This window comes from Aphelocoma coerulescens, chromosome 1 (genome assembly GCF_041296385.1).
Source record: "Aphelocoma coerulescens isolate FSJ_1873_10779 chromosome 1, UR_Acoe_1.0, whole genome shotgun sequence".
Taxonomy (NCBI): Eukaryota; Metazoa; Chordata; class Aves; order Passeriformes; family Corvidae; genus Aphelocoma; species Aphelocoma coerulescens.
Window position 1 is genome coordinate 25,097,973 of NC_091013.1, and position 27,945 is coordinate 25,125,917.

Genomic DNA, 27,945 nt, shown 5'->3' on the forward strand with positions numbered 1-27,945 from the left:
TACATATCCACAGTGATTTTAATAGTTTAATAGAGTTTAGTTTCTGAATCATACATTGTCATGTCTGACATAAAAAGATTGAATTATTAGCTACAAATATAAATATACCCGAATTTTCTTTTTTGCCTTAAGAATAAAAAAGTACCATGTGTTCAATCTTCCAAAGTTAGAATCGTAAGGGAAAAGAAGATAATCATATGAAAGTTTTCAAGAGTACACAAACAGATCATTTACATGCAACATGAAATGGCAAGTCACTAAAAATCAGACTCTTTCAAATCTGTCCAAATGATTGTCGCTACCCATTGTAATAACACACCACTTGTCTTCAGAGCCCATGGAAACCGGCAAGTCTTACTCCATAATTTCACTCCTATTCCCATTTTTTTATACACAGAGCTTCCCAGAAGCCTTTAATGGTCAGAAGATTTATTTGTTTCTTTTTTTTTTTGCATACACCATTTTAGTCTATTTATTCCTTGACTTTTCCTTTCTGGTGACCTGCAAAGCAGTTCTTACTCCTCATTTTGCTGGAGTGAAAAATCCCTCCCCTTTTCTTATGTCACATAGATGGTTCAGGCACAACAACCTGATTTTGTCCTTTTGGCTGGCTTGTAGTCCGTGATGTCTACAGTTTGCGGTGGCCCCTCAGCTTTCTGCCGTACAATTATTGGGACTACCATGTCAAACACAGTTTCAAAGAGGTAGTCCACCTTGTATCCTGTCTTTGCACTGGTCTCAAAACACATTTTCTCAGCTGCTGGAACATCCTTCTCATCTAGCATTTTGTATTTCAGTATCTTTTTATAGAGTGCAATCGCATCCTCTGCATGGACTTGTTTTCGCACCTTTGAGCCACAGCTGGCAACAGACTTCTCAGGTCTATTTTCATCCGCTGGTGAAGTACAGTCATCGCTGAGGTCAACTTTATTTCCAACAATAGCAAAAATGCAGTCAGCACTTGCACTGTCTGTCAGTGCCAAGAATTTCTCTTCCAGCTCAGTCAGGCTCTGGAGGCTGTTCACGTCGTACGTGAGGATCACAGCAGCCGCTCCTCTGCAGTACATAGACCCAAGGCCATGGAATTGCTCCCGTCCTGGCAAAGGTTTAAACACAACAAATGTTAGCGTGCTGGAAAACACATTATTAACCAAGCAAAAGAGTTTAAGGAATTTTAAACAAATTTCACAAGTCTGGATGCTGCAGCAAAGGTAAAAATGTGTTATTTGTAGTACTTTCAGGTTTTTCCTTCTGTTTTTCTTTAAGAGAGCAACAGGACCACAGAATAGCTCTGCTGACTTGCTGGCTCAGTCACAAAGAAGGGAATCTGTACAGACAAATGAGTGAGGAAGCTCATGCAGCATTCACACGTGCAGAGAGCAAAACAAAGCTGGCTTCTTTTTTATTAAATTGCATGCTAGTTGATTTATGTCACATTAACTACTACCCTGCTTGCACCCACAGATGGCCCGTCCATCTACTTTACCATTTACAAACAAAAAAGTTCTACTGTTTCAGGTTCTGCTAGAATTTATTACTCCTATAAATTCAGCACACATTTTCAAGTACATCCAGTTCAGAAATCTGGATCAAAATCAGTAATCCACTTGTTCTTAGGTTTTGAAGGATTTTGTAAACTACTTAGTCTGATGCTACACGCCCACAGTTCTTAGGAACATTGGCTTGACAGGAAAAATCTTTTGTGGTATCAATATGCATCTGTCCCACCACCAGTTTTCACACTTTTTTTACAGTGTTAAATACACAATATACAGAAAATCCTAACACATTCTAAGAGAAATGTATCTTTTAAGCTGCCCTGGCCATCGCTCAATAACCAACAGTTAAAACATTTCCTTCTCCTCGTTCAGGGACTGTCTGCCAGCACCTCCAAGTAAGCCTTGATGGTGTCCTTCAAGTTCATTCTGTGGAAGACAAAAATTGACTCTTCTTTAAGTCCTGGGAAGCAAACCATGTTCTTCAGTAGTTGCAATGTGAGTAAGGGAAGTGAAGCAGAAGACAAACTGTGTTTTCCTTCCTATTGAGAACTGCTACTTTCCCCAAATACCCGCTACCTGTAGAATATGCTGTACGTTTTACTATCCAAAACTGTATCAAGAAAAAGATAAAACACACTAGATTTCAACCAGCCATCAGAGAAAGCCTTAGGTCACTACAGAAATGTGAACAAACAAAGACGAAAAAAAAAAAAAAAAAAATAAAAAAGAGCCAACTACACTCTTATGAATGCTTAAAAATCAACATAATTTTCCAATTCTTTTCATACAATCCCTTTGCACAGAGCCTTCATTTATAGAAAATCTGGAAGAGATCTGGTTACATTCATCTTCTGCTACTGACCACCATGAGCTATTTCATCATCAACAATGATTCATCATTAAATCCTTGTAAATGACTGTGGAATAGGAAAGGCAGAAGAAATTAATGCTGAAAAATGCAGGTCAACAACCATTGGGAAAACACACCTGCACACAAACATGCACACTGTGAAAGGAACTCAGAATCTACCTCCAGCTGGGAACAGAACAGTCACTGCAGTAAGTCCTTTGACAAACATCAGGACTCCACTCCACAGTTTCCAGAAGAGAGATAAAGTGTTCACCATTACCAGTAAAACGGATCTGGAAAACATCAAGCTAGAACGTGAAATCCAAATCTCATTGCACTTTTAATACTGAGTGAAACTCTGGTAACTGCCAGAGAAACAGATTTGGAAAGGTGCAGAGCTCACTATAAAGAGAGGTAAAAGGAAGCTGGTGAGAATGCTTAAAAGTATGTGAAACATTTGCATGAGGAAAAATTGTGGTATCTCTCAGGCTGGTGAGTGATTGGAAAAGAAGGGTAGAAACAAATGTCTATAAATTCAGGCCTAATGCTGAGAAAGAGTAAATAGTTGCTCTTCAGTTACTTTCTTGTCACACAGAAAATTAGAATTTCACATCAAAAACATGCATGTAATTTTAATGCTTTCCTGCAAAGTGAATAATTGGTAATAGCAGTTATATGATATTGCAGAGGTCAAAAGTTCAATGAACAGCATTCAGAAAACCATTAGGCAAAGTTTATGGAAAATTGCATCAGGGCAATTTTGTATAACCTCTGATTTGCTTTCCCTCAGCAAAAGAAATTCTTTCATTAATGATCTGGTATGTAGGAAAAAGGAGGTTTTTAAAAAAAATAATAGCTATACCCTTGTTTAGGTATGTTGAGTAAGGGCAAGGGAGATTGGGATACAGGGCAGGGAGGAGGTCAATCCCTTTATGCTTTTTTTCCTCCAATATCATGTTAAAGTTGTACTTTCAGTTGCACTGCAACTGAGTCTTTAAATGTCCCAAATTTTTCAATAAAGTTTGTGCCATGGCAGATTTTGTTTTCACCCAAACCCCGATTATACTGTGGTCTGGAAACCACAATGGAACATGTATCTCCCCATTCTCCCACTTCAGATGCCTAAGCCATAAAATGCAGCCCCCAGAATCATTTGCTGCAGCAACCGAGTACTAGAACAATACTATTACTTGTTTTATGGAATTTGTATGCTAATCTAATCTTGCACAGCATAATACAAACCATGACACTTTTACATGGTAACTACCAACTGACTACTGCTGCAACTAATATATTGTGGAAAGGGGGAAAGAAACAGTAACAATTTACCTTACATACGGGATTAATTATGTCAAAGGAATTATGGATAGTCTCCCTTGCTCACCCTTACAGCACAATCAACAAGAAAAAACTGCACAATGTATTTTTGCAGCAGTTTCCTTGTACAGACCACTTCTGACACTTAAGGGCTAGAACAACTCTAAATATGGAAAAAGACCCAAAACTACACAAAGTATTTAAACTAATATCTGTCCTCAAGGCATCAGGCAAAATAGTATTAGGGTGAAAAACTTACTGCATAAGAACAGCCATCCCCTTCTTATAGCCAGTTATTTTTTCCTCTGGACCCATCTGGTCCCACTCCAACCACACACTTTTTTTATACAACTAGTTAAATTAAATGGTAAGCCCTGAATCCAACAATTAAACAATTTGGCCCTTTCAAAAAAATAACAGTAACAGAGAAGAGTGACAAAACTATCAAGTAATTTGCAGTCAAAGGAATTGCAAGAACCACCAAATCAACCACACAGGCACAACATCAGGGAAAATTCTGGAAACCAAGCAACCAAAAACTAATTTCCATTTTTCTTTTCATCTTTATATTTTGCCTTGCTTAGAGCAGTTCAACAGCTGTATCCCTATCTGCAGCACCATTAGCTTTCCAGCTCTTCCATCAAGTATACAAAGTCCTGTTGGAGACTTCAGCCACTCAGAGGCAGCACAGCCAATGAGCATTTTCAAAGTCCTATGATGGTTGTCATGAACAAATCAAAGAATTTTGAGCCAAATGGACCTCAGTACCATAAAGTTCATAATAAACCTAACAGAGAAAGAAGGGAAAAGCAGACCTTAATGTCGCTCTTGGAGCTCTCTGCCTGCCCATGGCTGCTGAGAGTGGTATCCAAAGTAGTCCATGAAGTTGCTGTGGATGTTTATGAGAGCAAAAGCCAGATTTAAATGCTCCTTCCCTACCACCTCTTCAAAGGCTTTTACCACAACTTCTGAAGTGGCACAACTTCACACACACACACTCTTTCAAGAAAATTTCTATCGAAAGAACAAGTTTTAAATCTCTCAGTGTTGAGCACGTACAAGAATGTAAGACAGGCTGTTACTTTCAGGCTGCAGGGGATAAAACACAGCAAATATTAAAGAGCTAAAATGGTCTTCGATAAAGTGTTGAAAAAAAGTACTGTTTCTACTCTGATAGCACAGTCTGAATGGCAGCATAACTCAGTTCCTAAGGTAAATATGTAGTGGGGAAAAGTACACAAAGGTGGGCTACAGAGGCATGCTATCATTGCATTAAAATTGCACAAGATCACAAAATTGTCCAGGAAGTTCTCAGTCCATAAACTAGGGATCTTCCAAGGATTATCACTGTGATTTAAGCACTACTGTAATCCGAACAGTAGAGAGGAATTAACACAAACACAAGGAATCAGCTAGGTTTTGTCTTTCAGATTCTCTTTCTGCTTTATAAGAGTCTGAACTTGAGCATACACAGAGAGCAACAGGAACCATGCCCTAGGGAGGTAGCTAGAAGAGGAAAGAAAAGAGAAAGTATGACACCCATGACACAGCACAGAAATCAGTATCAAAAAGAAATACGCTTTGAGGATTCAGCTGCAGTAGATGAAGGTTCAAAGGGTGACACTTATGCTCTTGAGTTACCTCAGCAGGAACATCCTCAGGATCACAGAAGTAGACAAAGATCCCTTTTGAAAAGGGAACAACATCTCCTTCTGTTTGCAGACAAGGCAGTAAAGTTATGACCCTTTAAAGGACATCAGGGGAAACCATTTTCTAGGAACTGAGATTTCTATTTCTGCACATATACCAAGATATGCAATTACCATCAAAGAACAAACAGTAAAGGTCCCTAAAGGTTTCAGGAAAATTCTCCTGCCCACTTATGAGTCAGGCTGTCAAGTTTTGACAGTGATGAAGTCAGAGTTCTTCATTACCTTGTTCAAGATTGGTATTTATTTCTTGTAGGTGGCTTTATCATATTTCCCTTGAAGTCAGGAGCTTTATTAAGAACTGCACTACACCTGTGGTTACTTGGGGATAAAAATAAAGCTCTCCATCCCAACGGATTAGCAAGGAGGACATAAGTAGGAATAAGTGGAAACATGAGTCACAAAACACTGGAGAGTTCAATTTCTACTTGTCCAGGAGCTGTCCGAATACATCAGATTTCCTGATCCGCCAGAAAAATGCCAACATTTGGTTTTTCTTCAAGACGAAATTCCCCATGGAATTAAAGCCTCTGAGAGAGAGAAAAACTAAATAATTAAGCCAACAAATGCAAGCAAACAAAAAACTCCACCACAACACCCCCTGCCCCTCCCCAGAAAAAAACAACCACCAAACACAAAAACAACTACAGTTGAGCAACTATAAAATTCATTTAAGCTCCACCTTCACCCAGTATTATACATTCACAAAGCTGCATTATAGAAGACACTTGCATATGGTGAAGTTTCAGAATGCAACAGATGTCTAGCTCTGCTAAAAAACAAGATGACGTTTATTTTGTTTATACTCATTACTTAGATATGAATCAACATTCACGGCATGAACTGTGGCCTATTTTAGCAGCTTCTATTTAAGTTATTAAAATCAGATATGTATGTCTTGGCCAAAGCAGAATATAACATAAACATAGGAGAGTAGTGATCTTAGTACCCAAAGGGCTTCACTTTCATGATTTAAAGTAGAAAGAGCTACACATGGAAGAAGAAAATAACAACCACGTGGGTTAAGTGAACAATGAACAAAGAATTCTTTAATACAGCTCTCCAAAGAAAAAACATCAAAAACAGTCAAGAAAGTGGGCTCAAAGTAATACATTATTGAGACATGCTTACTCCACTTCTAAACACAATTTATTCTGAATTGTTAAGTCAAAAATCTTTATCTCATAATAGAAGACTTAAATCTGTGAAAGAAATAATCTCTTCCCTTAAATCTATGCAATTTTTACTTAATGAGCAAATACTTTGAGTTCTGAGGGAATCTGAAATTGCCAAGACCCTGCAAACATCCCCACTCTACAAACGTGAATTATTCTAGGCTTATAAAGCTCCTTCTGCAAAACAGCAGCTCAGTGTCAGAAAACAACCCACATGAACAAGGAACAATCATTAACTTCTCACTTAAGCAGGACAAGAAATCATGATCAAACTGAGCCCTGTCCTCCAGTCAGCTTTAATTATCGTACTGATTCCTTCTTCCTACCGATACACACACACACACACACACACACACACACACACACACACACACACACACACAGAGTCCTTACCACAGCAGTTATTGACAAGCCTAGATCCAAAGCTAAGAGCCAAGCCTAATAGCATTTAGGTATTTATACTGCTGCTTTTATATAGATAAAGGAAATGTACTGCATGAGCTGCTTCTCCTCCCCTGGAGGCTGGCATTCAGGAAGGCAAATATACTCTGGACATTAATTCCAAGCACTACAAATCTCTTCCCATAAAAAAAGATCACAATATCCCAATGGAGGCAAGTCCCAGATTCAGAGGAACCAATGATGTATTTGGGCTGACTGCCACAGATGAGAAAGCCTTATGAACTGTAAGCAGTGAAGCAAAAGATGCTCTCTAATACATTTAGCTCCATGACATTTGAATAAAAGGCAGATCTCAAGACTGCAGTGCACTGTTATACAGGAGGAATGTAACATTATTCTCCTGATTGGGAAGTGGCATTACATTATGTCACAATAACCTAGTCCCCACTGAATTCACATTCAGAAATCTTACACAATCTACTGGCAAACTATAAAATAAGAGTTCTATCCAATATTAAAAATTCAATTTAATAGATCTGATTTTTGCCTGGACAACTGGATAAAGTTACTCAAGAAAATCCAACTAGTCATCTTACTGGAGGCAGAGAAAGTTTTGATAAAACAGGAAATGCCTTGGCACTATAATCCCAAATTTATGAGCTATGGTTCCACAGTATGACTTTTATCCTGAGAAATGAAGCTGTACCCTTCTACGTAAATAAAAATGTTAGAGATATTTTTTTCTTTTAAGAAGTCTACCATCAGTGATCCAATAGTGTCTGGAATAAAACACATCCAAAATACATGTAAACTCTGTTACTAGAGAATCTAAATTATGATAGAAATAAAAATCTAGGAAAAATACACAGAGATAAGTAAGTGAAGGGCTGTGAGAAAGGACTAATTCTTAAACACAATTTTTAAAAGAGCATGAACCTTATCTTTTTTCTTTGGAAGGAAACTCATGCAGGAATACTTAACAGATATTAATATATTCTCCATGGAATAACAGGAAAATCTACAATAGGTTTCAGGAAAAGGTGGATGAAAATAATAGCATTACTAAGCATTTTCTAAGTCTTTTACTAGGGGTTCTGTCTCTAAAATAATACTCAAGAGAAAAAATAAAGCTCATCTTTTATTTCCATTCCTTTACATAAAAAAGCCAACATCCTTGTGGGCATCTAAGTTAACTATTAAGATTCTGCCATGAGAAGACAACTACCCCCTGGAAGGCTAGTCTACATCAGCACCTACCAGTGCACATTAAGAAATGAGGCTCACTCTTCCCCTGCTTTATCTATGGGTACCAAAAGCACAAATTGTGTTGCCACACAAATAAAATAAACCACCACAACCTGTCTAGAAAAGGAATTAATTCAGAATATTTATAAATGAAAACAATCACTAGAAGGCATCTGAAATAAAGAAAAATGGGATGCTTACTTACTAAAAATGGAAATTCCACTATACTTTTTTCCATAAGAATAGTAGTACATTTAATGAAAAAAGTTTTATGCAGATGTCTTTTAGCCTACTTCTTTCCTCTCCCCTTGAAGTATAACAACTAAACTAAAGCTAATTAATATGCCATAAATAAGATTTGAAGGACATGTTTCAGCAAGAACCAACAAATACAAAATATGTAAAAGACTTTGCACTAGAATTCTACCCACTTCACCTACTTTCTTGAAAGATAAGTCTTCCCTTAAAAAGGATTAATAACTTCACTAAAGTAATGCTGTCTATATTTCTTCACAGATTCAAGCTTATTGCTTGTTTAGAGCCTTTTCAAAAGGAGAGTTACACAAATCCCAGGATGGTTGGGGTTGGAATGGACCTCTGGAAATCATCTAGTCCAACCTCCCTGCTGAAGCAGGCTTGCCTGGAACAGGTTGCACAAGATCATTCCAGGCAGGTTTTGAACATTTCCAGATAAACAGGATCCAAAACCTCCCTGGACAGCCTGTTCCAGTGCTCTGTCACACTCAAAGTAAAGATGTTTTTCCTAATACTTAGATTACACTCCCTGTGTTTTGATTTGTGCCTTCTGTCCCTTGTCCTATCACTGGGCACTACTGAAAAGTCTGGCCCCATCATCCTGACACCGACCCTTAAAATTTGTATGCAGTGACAAGATCCCAGCTCATCTCAACCAGCTAAAATAAATGACAGCAGGAACTACTATTAATGTGCTTCTCTTTCTGGTTCTCACCAGCAAAAAGTGCTCATAATTCTATTTTGGCTGTGTTTCCTGTTTTTCTTTTTTGCTATATACCCCCAGAATGACTATAGGCCAATCCACTCAAGAAAGCCCTGATTTGTTGGGAGAAAAATCCCCTTTATGCCCCTGACCTCTTAAAGAACATCTTTCCCTCGTCAAACTTGAAGTATACCAACAGGTCAAGCAGTTTCAACCGACTCTTTAATTTTTATTAGAACATCAATTCAATTAACATTCCAAAAGTGATACTTTGGCACAATTCACATAAAACAATCCTTCCAAAGAAGTTCACTTAAATGGGCCTTTTATTGTTAGGACAAATAGCACACTGAGAAGTTATGCAAGAATGTCAGCGTGGTGTGCTGCACATCACATGCCAAACTCTGCAACATGTGGTTAATGATCTACAGGATCATCTGAGCGTTAGCTGAAGAAGATGGGTTGTTGCAATATGCTTTTCTCCAGCAAAAAGGTGCACACAAACCTCTGTTTAATAAGAATGGCAAAACAGAAAATAATGGGATTGTTTTGCTACAGATTAGTTCTGCTTCATAGTCTCCAAGAAGATTATCAGTCTAGGCATGTCCTGGTAGAAGCTCCAAAATAAAAGGCTAATCACCACCTTTTTCTGATGTGTGGAAGAAATACCTCAAAAGCCATGTAGCCTTAATTCAGAGCACACCTCCAAAGAACCAACAACTGAAACACGGGTAAAAATTTGCTGTGTTTTTTTTGACAGTTAACAGTGTGATAGTTTGTGGAGAAACGTGCTTTTAAGTAAAAGCTTAATTTTCTAAAGGCAGCTAATCTAAAAGCAGATGCCTTGCAGTTTACAGAGGTGCCAATCAATCTGTTACATCCGGCAGAGCATTCTGAGTCACAGAGGTATCCAAAAAAGCCTATTACCACAGATGAAGCCTTCTCACCCACAGCTCAAATATAATAAACACTCCTCAGTCATCTTGTCAAATCCTGTATTATTCGGTCATGAATTACTTTAAATATACCCAGAAACTTTTTAAATCCAGCCCTGAAGAGTAGTTTGTCCATCTTCATTCCACAACTGGTAGTGAAGTTGCATTTCTGGTTCCCAATGACAGACCCATCAGACACACTCAATGAAAGGAGGAGATCAAGTTTACATGGGAGAGAATAGAAGAGGAAAGAAAAAAAATCATGAAAGAAAAAAAAAACATTTACAGAGCATGATCAGAGACCAACCGTAATCCTCATTGAAATCTGACCTCCTGCATAATAAAGATGATAGAATTTCACTCAGTCCTTGTCTTGTGACTTAGGAGGAATTTGTATTCTATAAAGTAGCTGAAGAAAGGAAAGTTAGTATCCCACCAATAAGGCACTGGAGTTCAGCTTTCAGATTCTGAACTTTGATAGACCTTCAGCTTCACAAAGTAATCTGTTCAAAAAACAAACTCCCCTCCCTTGAACACCAAACTAAAAAAATATCACATTCCCCAAACCCCAGAAAAACTCCACACTCCTCCTAAAAAGTATTCCCCTATGACTTAACCTCCTTCTTGTTAGGCCAGAGAAATGAGTATTTTTTTCACTCAGACTCTTTGCCTCTGGCATATTTCTCTAAACTAAAAACCATACCTGTAGCTCCCTTCTCCCACCTTTCCATATTGTTTTAATTACCAAGAATGTAAAAAGAGTCTCACTGAAGTTATAACGTTACTTAAATTCTTGACTACTTTTACCTCTTCCTACACTTGTACTTTTCAGAACAGCTCATAGGTTCTGGGACACCATGAGGTACCAAGAGCTTGGTTTGCCATCTACTACCAACTCAACAGACCTTGCAAAATATACTGCTGCCCAATGACTCTAGCTTAACCTGTTGCCAGCACCCCATAACATTAGTCTCTCTTCATTTGCAGCCTTCTACATTTGCTTAGTGTATTTCTAGCTGCACTTGTCTTTTTATAGAGAGACTTATAAACTGAGTGCCTTTGGACTAAAGGCATATTTAGGGTTTCCATAACCAGCAATGCCTTCAGCTGCACAATGCCTATATAAAGGAGATATATCAGAGAAGATTATATTATCAGAGAAGATTCCTATTATCCACAAGATTTAGCCCACTAACTAGTTTCAGCTTTTCTGGAACTGAAGAATACCTGGAATCTGTTCTGCTACATAAATGCAAAATTAGTTTTTTTGCTGGCAAGAATAAATCAGAACTTCGCATTCTAATAATGAAACTAAGATGGAGCTTCTAAACTCACAAGAATTTTAATTTCAAAATAGAAGTTCCCATAGAAACACCAGTATGCTTTCTATCCAAAGCTATCACATTTCATAAAAACATGAATATGCTTTCTATCCAAAGTTTTAAACTCCACCATATTATGTCTAGCAACACAAAGCATTACATAGAGACACAGAAAACCTCCTAACCACATCACATAGCATGTTTTTGCCAACAAAAACTTTGGCTAGACCGGCATAAAAAAAATATATTTGTAGCTAAAGATCCCACTGATGTCTCTACAATCCTGAATAACTTTCACATTTAGCAAGATAGATTTACTTTCTTCAAACCATTCATTTTATTTCATTCTCTTTATATACTGCATTCATTTCTTGAAAAACAAGATAACCCCAGAAGATTCAAGCAGTTTATGTATTTTCAGCTGTCTGGAAGGTTAGTGCCTTGTAAAAGATGAACAGAACTAACCTTAACCCTGCCAGACCAGCAAGTGTACCAAGAGTTCATCTTCAACAGAAACTGAAAAAACTACACCAGTATTTATCTATTTCTCTCTGAAATCTCACAGCTGTGAAAGGAAACATTTTATCTAAACACTGATACCTGGCAAAAGAAATGAGAGCATGAGAGATTGATGGGACATCCTGTCTACGAGCAAATGCTCCACCAGAACTCCAGCTGAAATCTAGCATCAACACTACACCTACTGAAAATGTGGCAGGGTGCTTGAGAGTTAAATTTATGAAGCTCCTGTATGCCTGTACAGAAATGAAAGCAGGGATGCAAGAATGAAATTAGAAATTTAAATCTGAGTAAGTAAAAAGCATTGATGTAAAATTCTTCTGAAACTATGAGTCTAAAAGAAAGTCTGAAACTGCTCCTTAGAAAGAAGTGGTCATTTGGCAGCTTTCCTTAAGAAGAATATGATTGGAAGCAAATCATTGGGGGGCGGAAGAAACCTTGCATTTACTTTGGAGAACTTCTGCAGGAAGCAATATCACTGAACACTTAACTGGAGCAGCAGAGCTTGACGGTCAAATATTGCTCAGCAGTGAGTAACAAAGAGGCCACTTACAGCAAAGGGCTGTACAACAACCTGACCTGGGCAAGACACTCACTTCTGGCCTGTGGGAGAAGCTTTTCAGCTTTAACACCTGCTGTAACACCAATTCATATCCTCAAAGAAAAGTACCTTCTACAGAAAACCAATTCATTTTCCACAGGGTGAGCTCTAAAAGCAGCTGGTTTTTCTTTCCAGTACCGGAAAACCGATACTTTTTCCTTAAATTTACAATTCCTTTCTACGGAGGTAAAAGCACTGCAGATGACCCCACTTCCCTACACAATTTCCAAGCAGAGGGTGTTGCCAGGTCCTTAACTTCAGAGTCACTCAAAGGAGACCTTCAAAGCCCACACTCACCCCCAAAGCTAGCTCTTCAAACTGAGAAGCAGGTCCTTAGTCCTGCTTAGGCAAGAATGCGTGGCCAGGTGTACTTTAGCACAGTTTGACTGGCACTGCAGGGCCAGGAGGTCACTCCACACTTACTGGATGTTTTATACTGCTCAACACGAAACTGGCAAGTTAGCTTGGTGAGCTGGTTTGGCTGGGCCATAGTTAATTTTCTTCACAATACCCAGTATGGGGCTGCGTTTTGGGATTTGTGTTGCTGATTTGGGAAACTGCATAGATAACACAGGGATATTTTAGCTATTGCTGAGCAGCACTCGCACAGTGTTAGGGAATTTCCTGTCTCATATACTTCAATACATATTTTAACCAATATGTACCTTAACAAAGAAATCTTGAAGACACACAAGCAGGCTATCCCCATGTGCTGAAAGATGATGTAGCCTACCAGGACTTCAACAAAGCTTTTGATACTGCCTCCCATAGCATACTGCTGGAAAAGCTGGTGGCTCACGTCTTGGAAAAGTGCACTCTTTGCTCGGTTAAGAACTGGATAGACAGCTGGACCCAGGGAGTGGTGGTGAATGGTGCTGCATCCAGCTGGAATCTGGTCAGTAATGGCATCCCCCAGGGATCAGTGTTGAGCCCAGTCCTGTTTAATATCTTTTTTGATGATCTAGATGAGCAGATTGAATCTACCACCAGCAAGTTCACAGACAACACTGAGTTGGGTTGATCTGCTGAAGGGTAGGAAGGTTCTGCAGAGGGACCTGGACGTGCTGGATCAATGGGCTGAGACCAGTGGCACAAGGTTCAACAAGAACAAGGGCTGGGTCCTGCACTTGGCAACAACAACCCCAGACAGAGCTCCAGGCTGGGGACAGAGTGGCTGAAAAGTGGCCCAGAAGGAAGAGACCTGGGAGTGCTGGTCAACAGTGCATGTTCCATGAGGAGAGGCTGAGGGAGCTGGGGTTGTTTAGCCTGAAGAAGAGAAGGCTCAGCAGGGACCTTATTACCCTCTACAACCACCTGAAAAGGAGGTTGTAGCCAGGTGGGGGTCAGCCTCTTCTGGGTAACTGGCAACAGGACAAGAGGACATAGACTTCAGCTGCACCAGGGGAGGTTTAGGTTGAACATCAGGAATAATTTCTTCACAGAAAGGGTGATTAGACATTGGAATGAGCTGTCCCTGGAGGCGGTTTAGGAAAGACTGGACAGGGATGGCACTGAGTGCCATGGTCTAATTAACATGATGGTGGTGTTCAAAGGTTGGACTTGATCTCAGAGATCTTGTCCAACCTATTTGATTCTGTGACATCACCCAACCAGTGAGGGGCTGGGGGTGCACTAGAAATTGGGACACAGCCAGGACAGCTGGGCCCAAATGACCAGAAGGATATCCAACACCATATGGTGTCATGCTTAGCAGATAAAGCTGGGGGAAAGGAGCAGGAAGTGGGGAATGTTCAGAGTGATGGCATTTGTCTGCTGAAGTCAACATTACACATGATGGGGCCCAGCTTCCCTAGAGATGGCTGAACACCTGCCTACCAATGGAAAGTGAGGAATGGATTCCTTATTTTGCTTTGCTGGTGCACACAACTTTTCTCTACCCACTAAACTGTCTTTGTCTTAACCCACGATTTTTCTCACTTTTACTCCTCCAGTTCTCTCCCCCATCCCAGTGGGGCAGAGTAAGCAAGAGGCTGCTTGGGGCTTAATTGAGATTGCCCTCCTAAATGTATCTCAATAAGCACTTTGAAATTCTACCACTAGTCAGCATTCGTGCCAGCTCTCAGCAAAGAATTGTTAAGTCAGAGTCTGCCCACTACCTCACAGACAAGAAATTCTTCCTGGCTTTTTTCATTCTTTATTCCTGTTCTAAGCTGAGTTAGGTTTTTCCACTTCCTCATTAGATACTTTGCTATAGCCTTAGCTCTTTACAACCTCTTTTTTTAAAATCAAAATTCCCTATAGGATTTTTTGCAGAAGGGTTAACTATATACATATCAAGTCAATCGGTACAATACATCATACCATGTTCTGAGTGAGAAAACACCATAAACCTAATAAACATCTTAATTAAGGGCATTGACATTTTAGAGAGGACAAAAAGAGTTTATTGTTACTCATTGCACACCCTCTTTGGATTAACTTTTGTATGCAACCATAGAAAGAAATCAAATGGTCTACTCTTTTAGAAACATTCCTTTTTCCATATTATCACTTTAACCCCAAACACATTATATGCACTTCTGCCTCCTGGCTGTCAGTCATTTCCCTTCTTCCCAAGTATAGGAAGCCAAACCATCAAGAAGCACCTGTAAACTCTTTTGTGCACATCCACCCAATAGAAGTCGCACACAACAACAACACAGTAAGTTAGCTTTCTTTCAGACCCACAGGAGAGCTTCAGAGCTTGTTGCCCAGAGAGGCTGTGGGTGTTCCACCCCTGGAACTGTTCAAGGAGAGGTTGGATGGGGCCCTGAGTAAGCTGATCAAGTCGGTGGTATTCCTGCCCATGACAGGGGAACTAGATGAACTTTAAGATCTTTTCCAACCCAAACCATTCTAGATTCATTTACAAGAGCATTAGCTAGGGCAGTACCTATATTCCATCAAACTCACTTTCATGATAATTCTTTCCATTAATATTTCAAAAGCACTAGCAGCAAAGACAGGCCAATAGAACCCAGCCCTGCCCCTCAGTGCTCCACTTCAGGGTCATCCCAGGACACCAGCCAGAGGCTTTTAAGAACCTCAGTACATAGACAGTTTCAGGGATCTCCAGACTGTTTCTAGCACAGCATCAGGACACCAGAAGCAAGAGGTTTTTAGCCTTCAGAAATCAGTCTGGAGGGTCACATATCTCTGGGAATGCACCTTCCAACCCTACCACACAGCCAGAGACCATCCTCTTCTTCCACAGCTGCGGCACAACTTTGTTCAGTACAGGCAGTGGGGCACTACAATGTGGAGAGGGACCCAAGTACACTGGCCATGCTTCCTTTTGAAGAGAAAATTAATTACTAGGCTCATACGTAGACAGCACCTCAAGCACTATTTCCATAGATCTTTTATCCTACTAATACATTTGCAGGTTGATTAGGAGTAGAGGACAGACAGAAAGAAGAGAACTGGAAATACTTCTAGAGGCCCAGCTCTTACAAGACTGTAGTCCAAGACAGCAGCTAAGTGCTGGTATTCATCACTGATCACTACTAGGTGAGGAAGGGAAGGAAAGGCATCTATGAATGACAACATTCACATTCCGAAAAACAGAGTCCAGGTTTCACAGGAACACATTTGGGAGCTGGCAGGCTGTTTTGTCAGAAGTGACCTTCTGTGTCACATGTTTCAAAAGTGAGGAATGGTTTTTTGCACACATAACAACACAGTTCTCCAAAATGCTTCAGGAAGCTCTGGCTATCAGATCAGTAGCAGGTATCCACAGCCAGTCTGCCCCTTCAGTTACTTGGCAAGTGCCTCTTATTTAAGGTTAAACCATCTTTTGGTGAAATGGAACTGAGGTGCAGTGGATAACCATATGCTAGCTTCTGATTTGTAACATTGTGTTTAACTTCAAACCAGCCTTCACTAGCAATTTGAAAAATATTTAAACTTTGCTAAATGTGTAGAAATAAAGGCCACAGATCTTGCAAGAGAATGAAAAACTCTACTGTTTTATTTTTTTGAAGAGAAACTCAATAACATGGGACATAAAATTAGGGTCACTCATTACGATTTATTTCAATGATTTATAGGCAGGTTCTCAACTAAGAACACAAGCAATGAATAATTACCCTTGAAGAAAATTACAACTGCTTCTACTCCTTACCAGCTACCACCAGTTTCTACTCAGCTGAAATCTTCTTCACTGGGTGCTTCTAAATAGGTGCTATTTGTCAAAAGCAGGAGGCAGTGCTGGTTATCCAGTGGGCTGCCTTCAGCAAATATCAGAAGTGGGAGACTGTGCCAGACACAGTGCTGCTACCTGGGTTTTGTGGGGATGTATTTAAAACTTGTTCAAATTATTAAGATAATTTTGTCACAGGACATGTGACTTGTGTTTTCAGAGCTTATGCTAAGATAAACAGATGGTCTTTACATTTCCAGCACTACTTCCTTGTAATTCTATTTCCAGCTTCTCTGCCTACACACTTAAAAGCATACATAGTATCCACAGTTTAGGAGCATTAATTTGAGAATTATAGAACTGTAATCAGACAAGAGGCATGGTACATAATCAACCTCATCTCACTAATGTTCTCCAACCTGGTACAAAAGAAGTACCACTAAAAATCATAAACAAGTCAGTTCTGAATTTTCTGAACAAAATAAGCTATAAAGAGCAATGTTACCACTGTCCAGTGTCTGCACATTCAACCCTCAAGCCAAGAGGGGAAGCAACTTACGGAAAAGGAACTGCTTACTGATTTGCTTGCACTGCATCCTTTTCTTTCATAGTTAGGGCAGTATCTCTAGGTCACAAAGTGTTCTGCCACTCAAAGAGAAGATAGACACCAAGTATTCCAGTTCCACTGTGGTTCCGAAATGTGAAGTGAAAAAAGAAGTTGAACACGACAATGTTGAAAAGTCACACAATGCTAGAACAGGAAGGGAGATAAGGGAAACAATATAAATGTCATACAGACAGCTATCTGCTGCAGGAGGGAAAGCTCATGTCCTAAAGACAGTTCTACAGTCTCACAAAAGTAAGAAGCAATCATACTGGTAGGGATTGGAGCTGAGTTTGAGAGATTTTTAGTTTCACAAAATTAGAGATTTAGTTTTTAAAAAAGCAACAGCCTGTACCAGGAAGGAAAAAAAATTAAAAAATAAATTCACTCTCACCAGCAGGGATTTTTTCTTTTGTTTTAAAACACCTAAGTCTCACTTGCAGCAAACCACAAGATTTGATGGTCCCTTTTATGAGGCTTGGAAGATGCTGACTCAACTACACAGAGCTTTTTCTTTCATATATTTTTGTAGCTATTAGCCACTACAGATTCGGGTTATTTCTCCCTTTTCTGAATGAACCAAAATCTTTGCTTTTTTTTGAGAGCAAATGATAGGTGGAAAATAAACAAAAAACCCTCTAGAATATTACCAAGATCCTTATTTCTACCTTCAACAATTAAGAAAAGAGCAACAACAGATTTATATGTCCAGATCACAGACATCACTATGAAGAACAGAAACTGAATTTTTGAGGCCTTTCACAACAAAATCTCACATGTTTAAATATTATATGACTAAAAATTCACAGATAGTCATCAGCTGCAGAATGTAAATCAAAAATTCTCCTGTTATTTCAACTGTACTGAAGACCATTATTTTTAAACTAAGTATGTAAGAGTGGTTGGATGGCTGGACAGCATCCTTTCTCTGTATTTTGTAAGAATCTCGAAGTACAAAAACAGTAGTTAGGAAAATTAAATCATGTAACAGAATATAGAAAATAGGTCATTGTATCGAAAAGAAAGGCTGAGGGAACAGGGAGAAGTATCTACATCAGATGCTCACACAGGTCTTTAGGCTCTCAGCACAGATTGTCCATGAATGGCTTCTTGGTGGCCCATGCAAAGCCAACTGCAATTCTCATCTGCTTTCTAAGAGATGGAAAGATATACTAGGAAATTCACAAACACATCTGACGATATATCTCCCTTTAAAAACCATGTTAATAAGCACTCTTCTAGATTTGTTTCTTTCCACACCTAGGTAGGTGTGGAAATCTTGAATGCTTATTGAGTTGCTCTAAAGGAATCTATCCTGAAATCTCTTGTGATGTAGGACGGCAAACTACTTACATTAAGAATTCAGATTAAAAGCAAAAACCCACTCATTTCCTTTGACCACCTCTGCTCTCTGCAGCACACTTGTATAAGTGAAGTTTAATCACCAACCTGAAATCTCATTTCCTAGACATATCTTCAGGTACTGAATATGAAATTACAGTTAATCAAGCACAGGGAAAGGAATTTATCACAGCTTTGATGTCTTTTGATCAACCCACTGGATGTTGTACCCAGTGTTTCCCCAAAAGAAAGGAAATCATTCAGACTTGGAAGACAAAATTATTCTTTCTGTTCCATAATTTTTAATGGCTCCAAATGTATCCACCACAGACTCAGTGTCCTTCTAGATGGAGACCCAGACAAAAGTTACTTGTTTGGATATTTTGCAATAGCACAATGTGACTCAAATGAGGAATTACTAAGTGTACCTTCAGTTCAGGCAGTAAAACACTGCCACTTGGAAGCTCACATGGCCAGTGGCTTCAACATGAGACAGCAATTGCAGTGAAGCAAACAATTCATCTAGATATAAATGTCAAGATACTTAAACTAGCCAATAGAGTATCAGGAGAAGCTCAGCCAAGGCACTGTGAGGCTCATTACGAGTCTCCTTGGTTTTGACATTTGTGTCACCAGAGTGTGCATGTATGGAGGTGGAACTAAAAATGTACTCACCATACATGAGCGCTCAAAGTAGTAACTGTAAAACAACTACCGGCTCTACATTTGTATTTTAAGTATCCATTGTCCCCTTCCTTCCAAATGAGAGCAGAAGTTCATTGCATAGTCAATAGAAAGACACCACAACCCTGACTGCCTAAGTTCAGGCACCTAGACATACTAACTTTAAATACCTATTTGTTTTTCATTATGGAATGTAACTGGTATCTCAGGGAAAAAAAAAAACAAAAACCAACACACACAACTGAGTCAACATGAGTTACCTTGCACACATTCATCTCTACGTTACAGCTTATGAAGCTTTCTGTTGTTCTGTGCAACACTATTTACTCAGCTAGACAGAGAACTACTGGGAAAAACATCTCACATCCCATCCCTGGGTTTTCTCCCCTCACGCTCAAACTGAAAGAGCTGTTGTTTCTTAGACAGCTCAGGTATACATTTCACAAATACTGAAGTCAAACTGAAGAATGCAACAGGGCATTAGTAACTTGTTTTCTTGCCCAGAACACCTACGCCTTTGCATATACCCTCTAGGACACCAGTTTAACTGAAGCCAATAATCCAGTTCTTGGACACCCTTATTTTCTCCACCAGGAAGACGAATTTCCATACATCTGCAGTTTTTGTCAGCAGCTTTGCCATTGCATTTACATTGTTTTACTTACCATTTCTCTTGTTCATGCCTCCCTCCCTCATACATTTTCAGTACTGTCACAAAGCAGTCAGTACTTAAACTAATCTTTCAGCTGCTGAGTCAATTTTGACAGACATCTGCAAAATACACCTCTTCCTTCAGTAACCAGGGAAGAAGAATGCAATGCCAAAAACACAAACTCTTCATTATGAAGACTCTCAGTATTGCTCCAGCCTAGAATCTGACTTCTTAAAGTGCCATATTCAATCAGTTCAAGAACCTGTACGAACTCAAGTCCTCTTGAGGACGCCAAAGTTCCTCATGTTTGTCGAGCACAATGCTTTGGCATGATACTGGACAGCTTCAGCCAGGCACACATCTCAGGTCACTGATACTACTCAGGGAGGGTCCTACTCGAACTATTGGGTAGTTTCCCACTTAGGCTAGAACAGCACAGCCACTTTGCACACTATTATTAAATACCACATACAAAGCAGGGATTTAATGTGGGGGCTGGAACGCAAAAGGTAGCACAGAGGTTCACACACAACATTTATCTTGGCCTGTACAAAGTACTCACAAGGTGCCATAACCTCCCCATTAGCTTGCCTCTGCAAGTCAGTACTAAAATTACACATTAGAAATAAAATTCTGCTTTCAAGAAAGTGAGTTAGCTATAGCTGAATAAATTGTGTTACTTTTGTCTTCTGTCTCTTTTTGATATGTATTTTTCACAATTCCCTCTGACAAGGTATTTCCATATTTTTACTTAATTTGCATACAAAAGCACTTTCAGCTGCAGTGAATTTGTTACCTTTGACTTTACTTGTGTATCACTGTATTTTAAATTGCTGGACACAGAAAATATAACTTCCTCCAGGACTTTCCCCAGGCTGTTGATTATTTCTTCATATTTTTAATCACCTCCCAAGTTATTCTGCTCTTTTCAGAAAACGTTCATTGCCAAAGAAAAGTAATCCAGTGCACTGTTTCACAACAGCAAAACCATGTTTCAGGGATGGTCTAAAGCTTAAACCTTTATTCCTTCCTCTGAATCTGCTTCAGAGGCTTTAGATAGAGCTCACTGACAGTGAACTCTTCAGGAATTTCTGTCCCTTCGAACCTCCACTCTTACGGTTTCCTTTTGAAGATATGAAAATATACAGCCTATAACCATACACAGTAATCTCAGGGAAGACACACTATCTGTGTATACAGCACTGGTCCTCAGCCATCATTGTTTTACATACATCAATTATGAACAACTAATTAAGGTCAACATAATATTCTGCAAAATAATTTTCCCAAGGGCAGAAAGGAAATAATTTTTTTTTTTTAATCAAAGACTCTTGCTGGTAACTAGCCCCCAAGCCATGACTCACCAGCAACAAACCTAAGGCATTTTATTCCCTATAGCTTCCAACTTCTGTGTTGTTTAGTTCTCACCTCTTGAGCACAGGTACACACTCAGCAGCTTTTCTCACTGATGATCCCTGATGCCCAAAACAACACTTTTTGAGGTGATATCCCCTATGTCCTTCCAACAAGAAACCTCCTCAACTAAAGATACTTCATTACATATTCAGCAACACCCAACCCCAACTGCTGCCAGAATTTCATCTGGTGTAGAAAGGCAGATGCATCAGAGCCCTCTTTGGTTTCAACTAACCTAACTCAATCGTCTCATCTGCAGCTTCTTTTCCCCTGCTGTAATCCTCTACTTCCAAACGTCAAAACCAGAAGAATATCAAGCAGAGTAGCTACTATCGGTCTTCACTTGTGAGGAAAACAAGTCACCGAAATCCTCCTCTTTCTTTGTTCTGTTTCAATATGATGGGGTATCATGTTTCCTGCTTACCTACTGGCAACTCCATACTGGACATCGTATATTCCACACAGGGGAATGCTTGGTTCCAGCTTCCTGGGCTGATCTCACACTCTGAGGACCAAGCCACACCCTATCCCAGGTTTCCCTTGAAAACTAGGCTGTCACTGCCTTTACCAAGAAATGAAGTGTAGCTGCACCAGGGGATGTTCAGATTGGACATCAGGAAAAGATTCTTCACTGAGAGGGTGGTGAGTTACTGGAACAGGCTCCCCACAGCACCAAGCCTGTCAGAGTTCAAGGAGGTCCCTCTTGGTCATATGGTTTAATGGTTTAGTTTTAATAAACCTGCAAGTAGCAGGGAACTGGACTTGGTCTTTATGGGTCCTTTTCAGCTCAAGATATTCTTTGACTCAGTGTGCACAAGGAAGTGTTCATCAACACAGATGAATTCTGAAAAAAAAAAACAAACCAACACAACAGAAACCCACAAAAACCTCAAAGCCTAACTAAGCAAGGGAGGAACCTCATCCGTCTTACCAGGGGGAATCTAACACGTCTTACCAGCTAAACATTCTCACCTTGCCCGAGAAAGCTCAGCACAGGCAGTTGCCTGCACTGCAGCCTATGAAACCCCAGCAGTCAGAGATCAGAAGCTGTGAGCAATTCACACGTGCTCACCAGCACCGATAACATCAGACATCAGCAAACCAGTCACAAGAGGCGTAAGCACTCATCGGGCAGATACACTGCAGCTGACCCAAGGCACAGAACAGCCTTTTCTAGGCTGTTCATCTCCTTTGTCCCTCACTATACGAGCTCTGACAAGTAAAAAAAAAAATATATATATATATCTACATATACACATATATATCTATCTGAGTATTCACAGAAGAAAAAAAATCGTCAGTCATTGTTGACAGATAGCTCAAAATGAGAGGCAGGAAAAGAAGGAAAGTTTGCTTTCCCAGTTAAGCTTTATGGTTCCCCATTATAATGCTGCATGAATATCTGTTGGCAAGTTCAAAACTCAGCCTCTTAAAATAGAATTACAGGATCCTGATGTGAACTTTCTAAAATACTGGTCATTCATTTACCAGTTGGTTGCTCTAATACCAAGCCAGCAACACAGGGGACATGACCACTAATAATTAAGAAACCTTGTTGCTGGTGTTAAAAAACCACTTATCTGTCAGATGAACAAATGTCAACTCAAAGAGACTGAAATCTAACATATAAAGAAAGTTTTACCTTTTGGAATACCAAGGCATCACAAAACATGCCTGAACAACCAAAAGACACCTACAATATCATTAGCTGTAGCCAGTCCACACATTATTATTCCAGGTTTAACAGTGGAATAGGACCAAGACCCTCAAAACTTCAGGAGGTTTTGTGCTGCCAGACATAAAAGATTACATGCTAGCTCTGAGCTACAGACCATCAGCACCCAGCAAGAAGTTTTAGCTTACTCCACAGCTGCTGACAGCACTGCCTAGAAGATATATATATATACACACACATATATATATTACATATATATATCCATGTATATACATACACGGAAATAGATATATATAGCTTTGACATCCTGAGTGTCCAATCCCCAATCCTTTCATGTGAGAAAGTTCTTCTCATTGATGTTGTTGCTTACTTTCCTTGTTCCAGAAAAATACTGCTTCAAAAAAACTATTACAAAGGTCTCAAAGCATGTACTCAAATGCTTTCGAGACTAGGCCTCTATCCAGCAAACTAGTTCTTTAAAACATGCTAAAAGTGTACAGTTTCTTTTTTTAACTCCTTTGAATTAACTGATCCAAAGAGAAAACAAACAAATGTAATTTTTCACATCAGAATATAAGTAGTAAATAATTCTATGCACCAACCACAAATACAACAGCAGCCATGCTAGGTCAGAGACAAGACTGTCTATCCAAGCCTCTGACAATGGAGAAACAGTCAAAAACAGATGCCTAGGAAAAGAGCTCTGAAACATGGCAAGCATATGATACTTCTCCCAAATATTCCCCATCTGCAGCTTATTTGTTTCCTTGACTTGAATGCAACTTCCAAATAACTTCTCTCATAATCATCAAATTGGAAAACAGGAAATGTGGAACTATTTGCCATGAGCATTTATATTAAAAAAACAATCAAGTTTGACAACTTCTGCATACCCATTTTACAGGGCTTGTGGATAAGAACATGAAAGATTTAGACTAGACTAAGCTGATTTTTCCAAGATAAGGAGCAGTGTGAATGTACAGGTAAAAGAAGAGTCCTCCCTAGAATAACTGATTTACACTTCAAATCTAACTTGGTAGAACAGGTCAGGTGTGCACACTGATTTCATGAATGATAACAGCACAGAAATGCACATTTTAAGCACTTTGGTAAGCAAATTTAATTCTTCCAAGGAAAACAAGATTTTTCTAAATATCAGAGCAGGAAGTAATGTAAAATCAACAGTGATTAGTGAAAATGATAAGCATTTTAAATAGTTCAGAAAATCAAAAATGAAACTTGTCTAGTACTAGTATCCATACACAACTAACTTTTGATCCATCACCACTACTGCAGATATTCTCATCAATCACTAAAGTCTAACTGTGCACAAACATCACTTTGTATTACAGAAATGAAGCTTCAGTATATTGAAGCTTGCATTGTTACAGCCAAATGCCCAACCCATACCAGAAACACAAATAACCATACAATCTGAACTGCAAGTAAAATATAGGGGACTTCTATGGAGATAAGTCCCCAAAATAATGCTGATAAATGACAACAAAAATAAACATACATTCACATACTAAATACAACATGAATGGAGAAAATGAAAAAATATGCATTCCAGTCTACCTTGTTTAATTATGAATTGAACTAGTACAGTAGTTACTACCATGCAACCCCTAATTTTTGTAGGCCAAATTTTCCATATTTCTACATCATACATAGTTTAAAGTACTACTGAGGTATTAAGACAGACATCCTGAGCTGGCACTCAGTATTTAGGTAGGTGGGATGGGTGCAAACTTTGATCCATGTTTTTGTCATTGCTAAGGAATTTTAAATCTCCTGAATGATTGATTGTTGCTGGATTTCTCTAGATATCTACACATACATAATTAAAGAAAACAATGTATCAGTATTTGATAACCCTATAACTGCTTCACAAGAATTCAGTAGTTAGCTACATCAGGTTAATAAACAGACAAGAAAAGCTAAATTTTAAACTCCTTAATACGCATTCCAAGCTTACTTGGTAAGCCCACCTGGTAAAGACAAGTGAGACCATAGAGAGATAAGAGGTGCAGACCAAGGTCTCCACACACACTGAGGCCAGCAAAGGCATAAGGTCCGCACAAAATAGAAATAATAAATAAATAACACCGACTTTTGAATCCCCTTGTAACTTAACACCAGAGTTACAGTGTCAACAAGGTCCCTTACTTCTTCACCAGGACAGCAGAAAGCACATATGTGCCCTGGGAGCTTCTATTTCTCCCAAGATTAATGAGAGCTGTCAGTAAACGAAAGCCCACAGGCCCCAACAGTCCAGCCCAGTTTTGGCAACTTCCATCGTTCTGCAAGAGCACCAGTCAGCAGGGAGACAGTGCAAGAGCCCTTGCCTGCCTCTGAAACACAAGAGAGGGGCACCCAGGCTCAGTGCTAACTCCAACAACAGAGAGGAACAAGGAAGACACGTTATGCCACCCGTGGTACAATACAGCAACACTTTTCAATTGCTGCTCTGCAGATACAGGTTCAGCAATTCTGCTCCAGAAGTCCTGCTGAGCAGCGGGAACTTCTTCTGCAGAGCTGTGCAATGGCCCTGCTCCAGGCAGCAGAGGGAATTGTGGCCACCGGGAAAGCGATTGTTGAGCTCTAAACACTTGCATTGTCCTGAGACAGGTAGCACCGGGGTGCTCCACCTGGCACATGGAGACTCCACCTCTGAGACTTTCCAGATTCCACACACAACTGGAACCTGATTCCTCAATTAACACAGAATAAACTACTGCAAAAAGAGTAAATGACTGAAAAAAGGGGTTCTAAAACCAGCAGATGAGCCTTGGAGGAACTTTTTTTATTATGTATACTAAAAAAAAAATAAAATAGAAGGGTGTAATGGAAATTACCAAGGAACAATCTCACCAAGACAGATAGTTTTCTTAATTGAAATAAGCCCACTGCTAATCACCCACGGGGGTCTGGCTTTCTAGAAACAAGTAGCAACTGCCCACAAGAGACTCCCCATAGTAAAACACATCAATTCCAAAATTAAAGTAGATTTTTTTAAAAACGATGGCAAAGGACATAAAAAGTATATTTAAGACAGAGCTACTGGTAGAGAGCTTTCATGATAGTAACAGATAACTAAATAAAAGAAGCAAAAGCTCTTAGACACCTCCTCCCCACACTTCCCAGAAGTGTTTCTGTGTAACTTTTCAGCAGTTTCATTTCTCCCCTTCCTCCTTCTCAATTCCTGACACAGGAAAAGCCATTTTGGACTAGATTGTGACATGAAGTGACACAGCAAACGAACTTCCCTCCCAAATTTCGCCAAGAGGAAACTGGAATATTGCACGATGCTTCAGCTCCACAAGGACATATAACCTCCATTCTTCATGCTGCCACTAGCCAATTTAAAAAAAAAACAGCTAAACATGAAAACAAACAAAAAATAAAACAAGATTATATTTCCAAAGAACAACTTAAAAGCAAGAGTGCCCATTGACTTCATTTTGCTGGGCACTCTGGTCCTTTACATAACAGAGCGGAGCTTCCTGACTTAATAGTCAAGAGCAAGACATTCATATGACTAAGACCACAAACCACTTCTCCAGTCTTTGCCCTCCCACCTCCTCCATCCCAGGCCTCCAAACCACAACCCACGCTGACTCCTGCATCCCGGAGATGCTGCCTGCCACAACAGTGGGACAGCCAGCCCCTTGCTGCTATCCCAGACACTGCCGGCAGCCCATGCTCTCTGTGCACCAATTTCTTACAGCTGCGGTGAAGGGGAACGCCACGTCTGAAGGGCTGGCAAGCAGCACGCCTTTGGAAGTCCGAGTCTGACACCAGCTGACATCTAACTCAGCAGTACACAACGAGAAGGGACGAACAGAAGCCATAACCTTTCTAATTCCTGACTCAACTTGTAGTCAGTAGCCATCTACTCGGGTAAAAGAAAGCAACCAGGCACCGCAAGCCTCCCTGTACATCCACATTTCGCAAAGCAATTCCAAAAGTACCAGAGATGAGCAGCTGTAAGGCCCCTTAAGGCCCCTCAAAACCGTGTATCTTTTCAGACTTTGTCCTACCACCAAACCCTGTTTCAGGCGACTGACTTGACCGTAGTGCCGAAACAAGGCGATAAGCACCAGGGCAGGTTTCCCGGCGCCGGCCGCCCCCACCGGGGCGCCGCGGGGGTCGCGTCTCCATCTGCCCGCCGCCTCTCGGAAAGGCGAAGCTGCCCCGAGCGAGCTCACCCCACCGCAATCTTTGCCATCAGCAGCTCGTACATTAGGGCCGAGCCAAAACTGGGGAGAAGAAAGCCCTATGCATCCCAAGGCACGGAGGGTGCCGGGGGCAGCGCCGCTCTCACCGGACCCGGAGACAGGGGCAGCCCGCGAGCAAACACCCGCGGGTTTCGGGGAGCCCCGTTCCGCCGGGAAACGCTGGGAGCCCCGGGCCGGACCCCATCCCCCCCATGCCGCCCCCTGTGCCGGGGATCCCGCTCACCTGCGGTGTCCCAGATGGAGATGTTGTACGGTCCCCACTGCTTCAGGTAGAAGGCGCCGCCGACGGTGCTGACCGTCTCCTGGAAGCGCCGCTCCATGTAGCGGTGCAGCAAGGAGGTCTTGCCCACGTTCATGTCCCCCAGCAGCACCACCTTCCCGTCCGGCTTCTTCATCGCGGCTCGGCTCGGTTCCGTGCCGGGGGCCGCTCCCGCCCCCTTCCCCGGCTCGCTCCGCTCCGCCCGGCGGGGCCCCGGAAGCGGCGGGATGAGGACCGAGAGCCGCCTCCGCCGGCACCGCAAACTTCGGGAGCTCCGCTGGAGCCGCCGCGATCCGGCCCCGGTTCCGGCTGCTCCTCCTCCCCCACCCCGGCCCGGCCCCGCTCCCGCCCCGCCAGGGGGAGGGAACGCGGGCGGGGAAGCCGCCAGAGCTCCGCGGAC

The 27,945-nt window shown here is 40.7% G+C and overlaps 1 protein-coding gene across 2 annotated transcripts; it reads right to left on the reverse strand.

Moving 5' to 3' along the window:
• RAB20 (RAB20, member RAS oncogene family) lies at window positions 1-27,879 on the reverse strand. Of its 2 annotated transcripts, none has more exons than XM_069003993.1 (2): window positions 27,510-27,879; window positions 1-1,096 (listed from the first exon to the last, which is right to left on the reverse strand). In XM_069003993.1, the coding sequence occupies exons 1-2, from the start codon at window positions 27,679-27,681 to the stop codon at window positions 576-578; spliced, it is 693 nt and encodes a 230-aa protein (XP_068860094.1). In that variant the 5' UTR covers window positions 27,682-27,879; the 3' UTR covers window positions 1-575. The 2 variants fall into 2 exon arrangements, with proteins under 2 accessions (XP_068860094.1, XP_068860101.1); XM_069004000.1 differs by lacking the exon at window positions 27,510-27,879 and adding an exon at window positions 2,530-2,641.
• Between the last annotated feature and the right edge of the window lie 66 nt (window positions 27,880-27,945).

Coding starts and splice junctions, on each gene's coding strand:
- RAB20 (XM_069003993.1), bottom strand. CDS start 27,681: ATGAAGAAGCCGGACGGGAAGGTGGTGCTGCTGGGGGACATGAACGTG. Junction 1,097..27,509: donor CTCCATCTGGGACACCGCAG/GTGAGCGGGATC, acceptor AACCTTTGCCAG/GACGGGAGCAATTCCATGGC.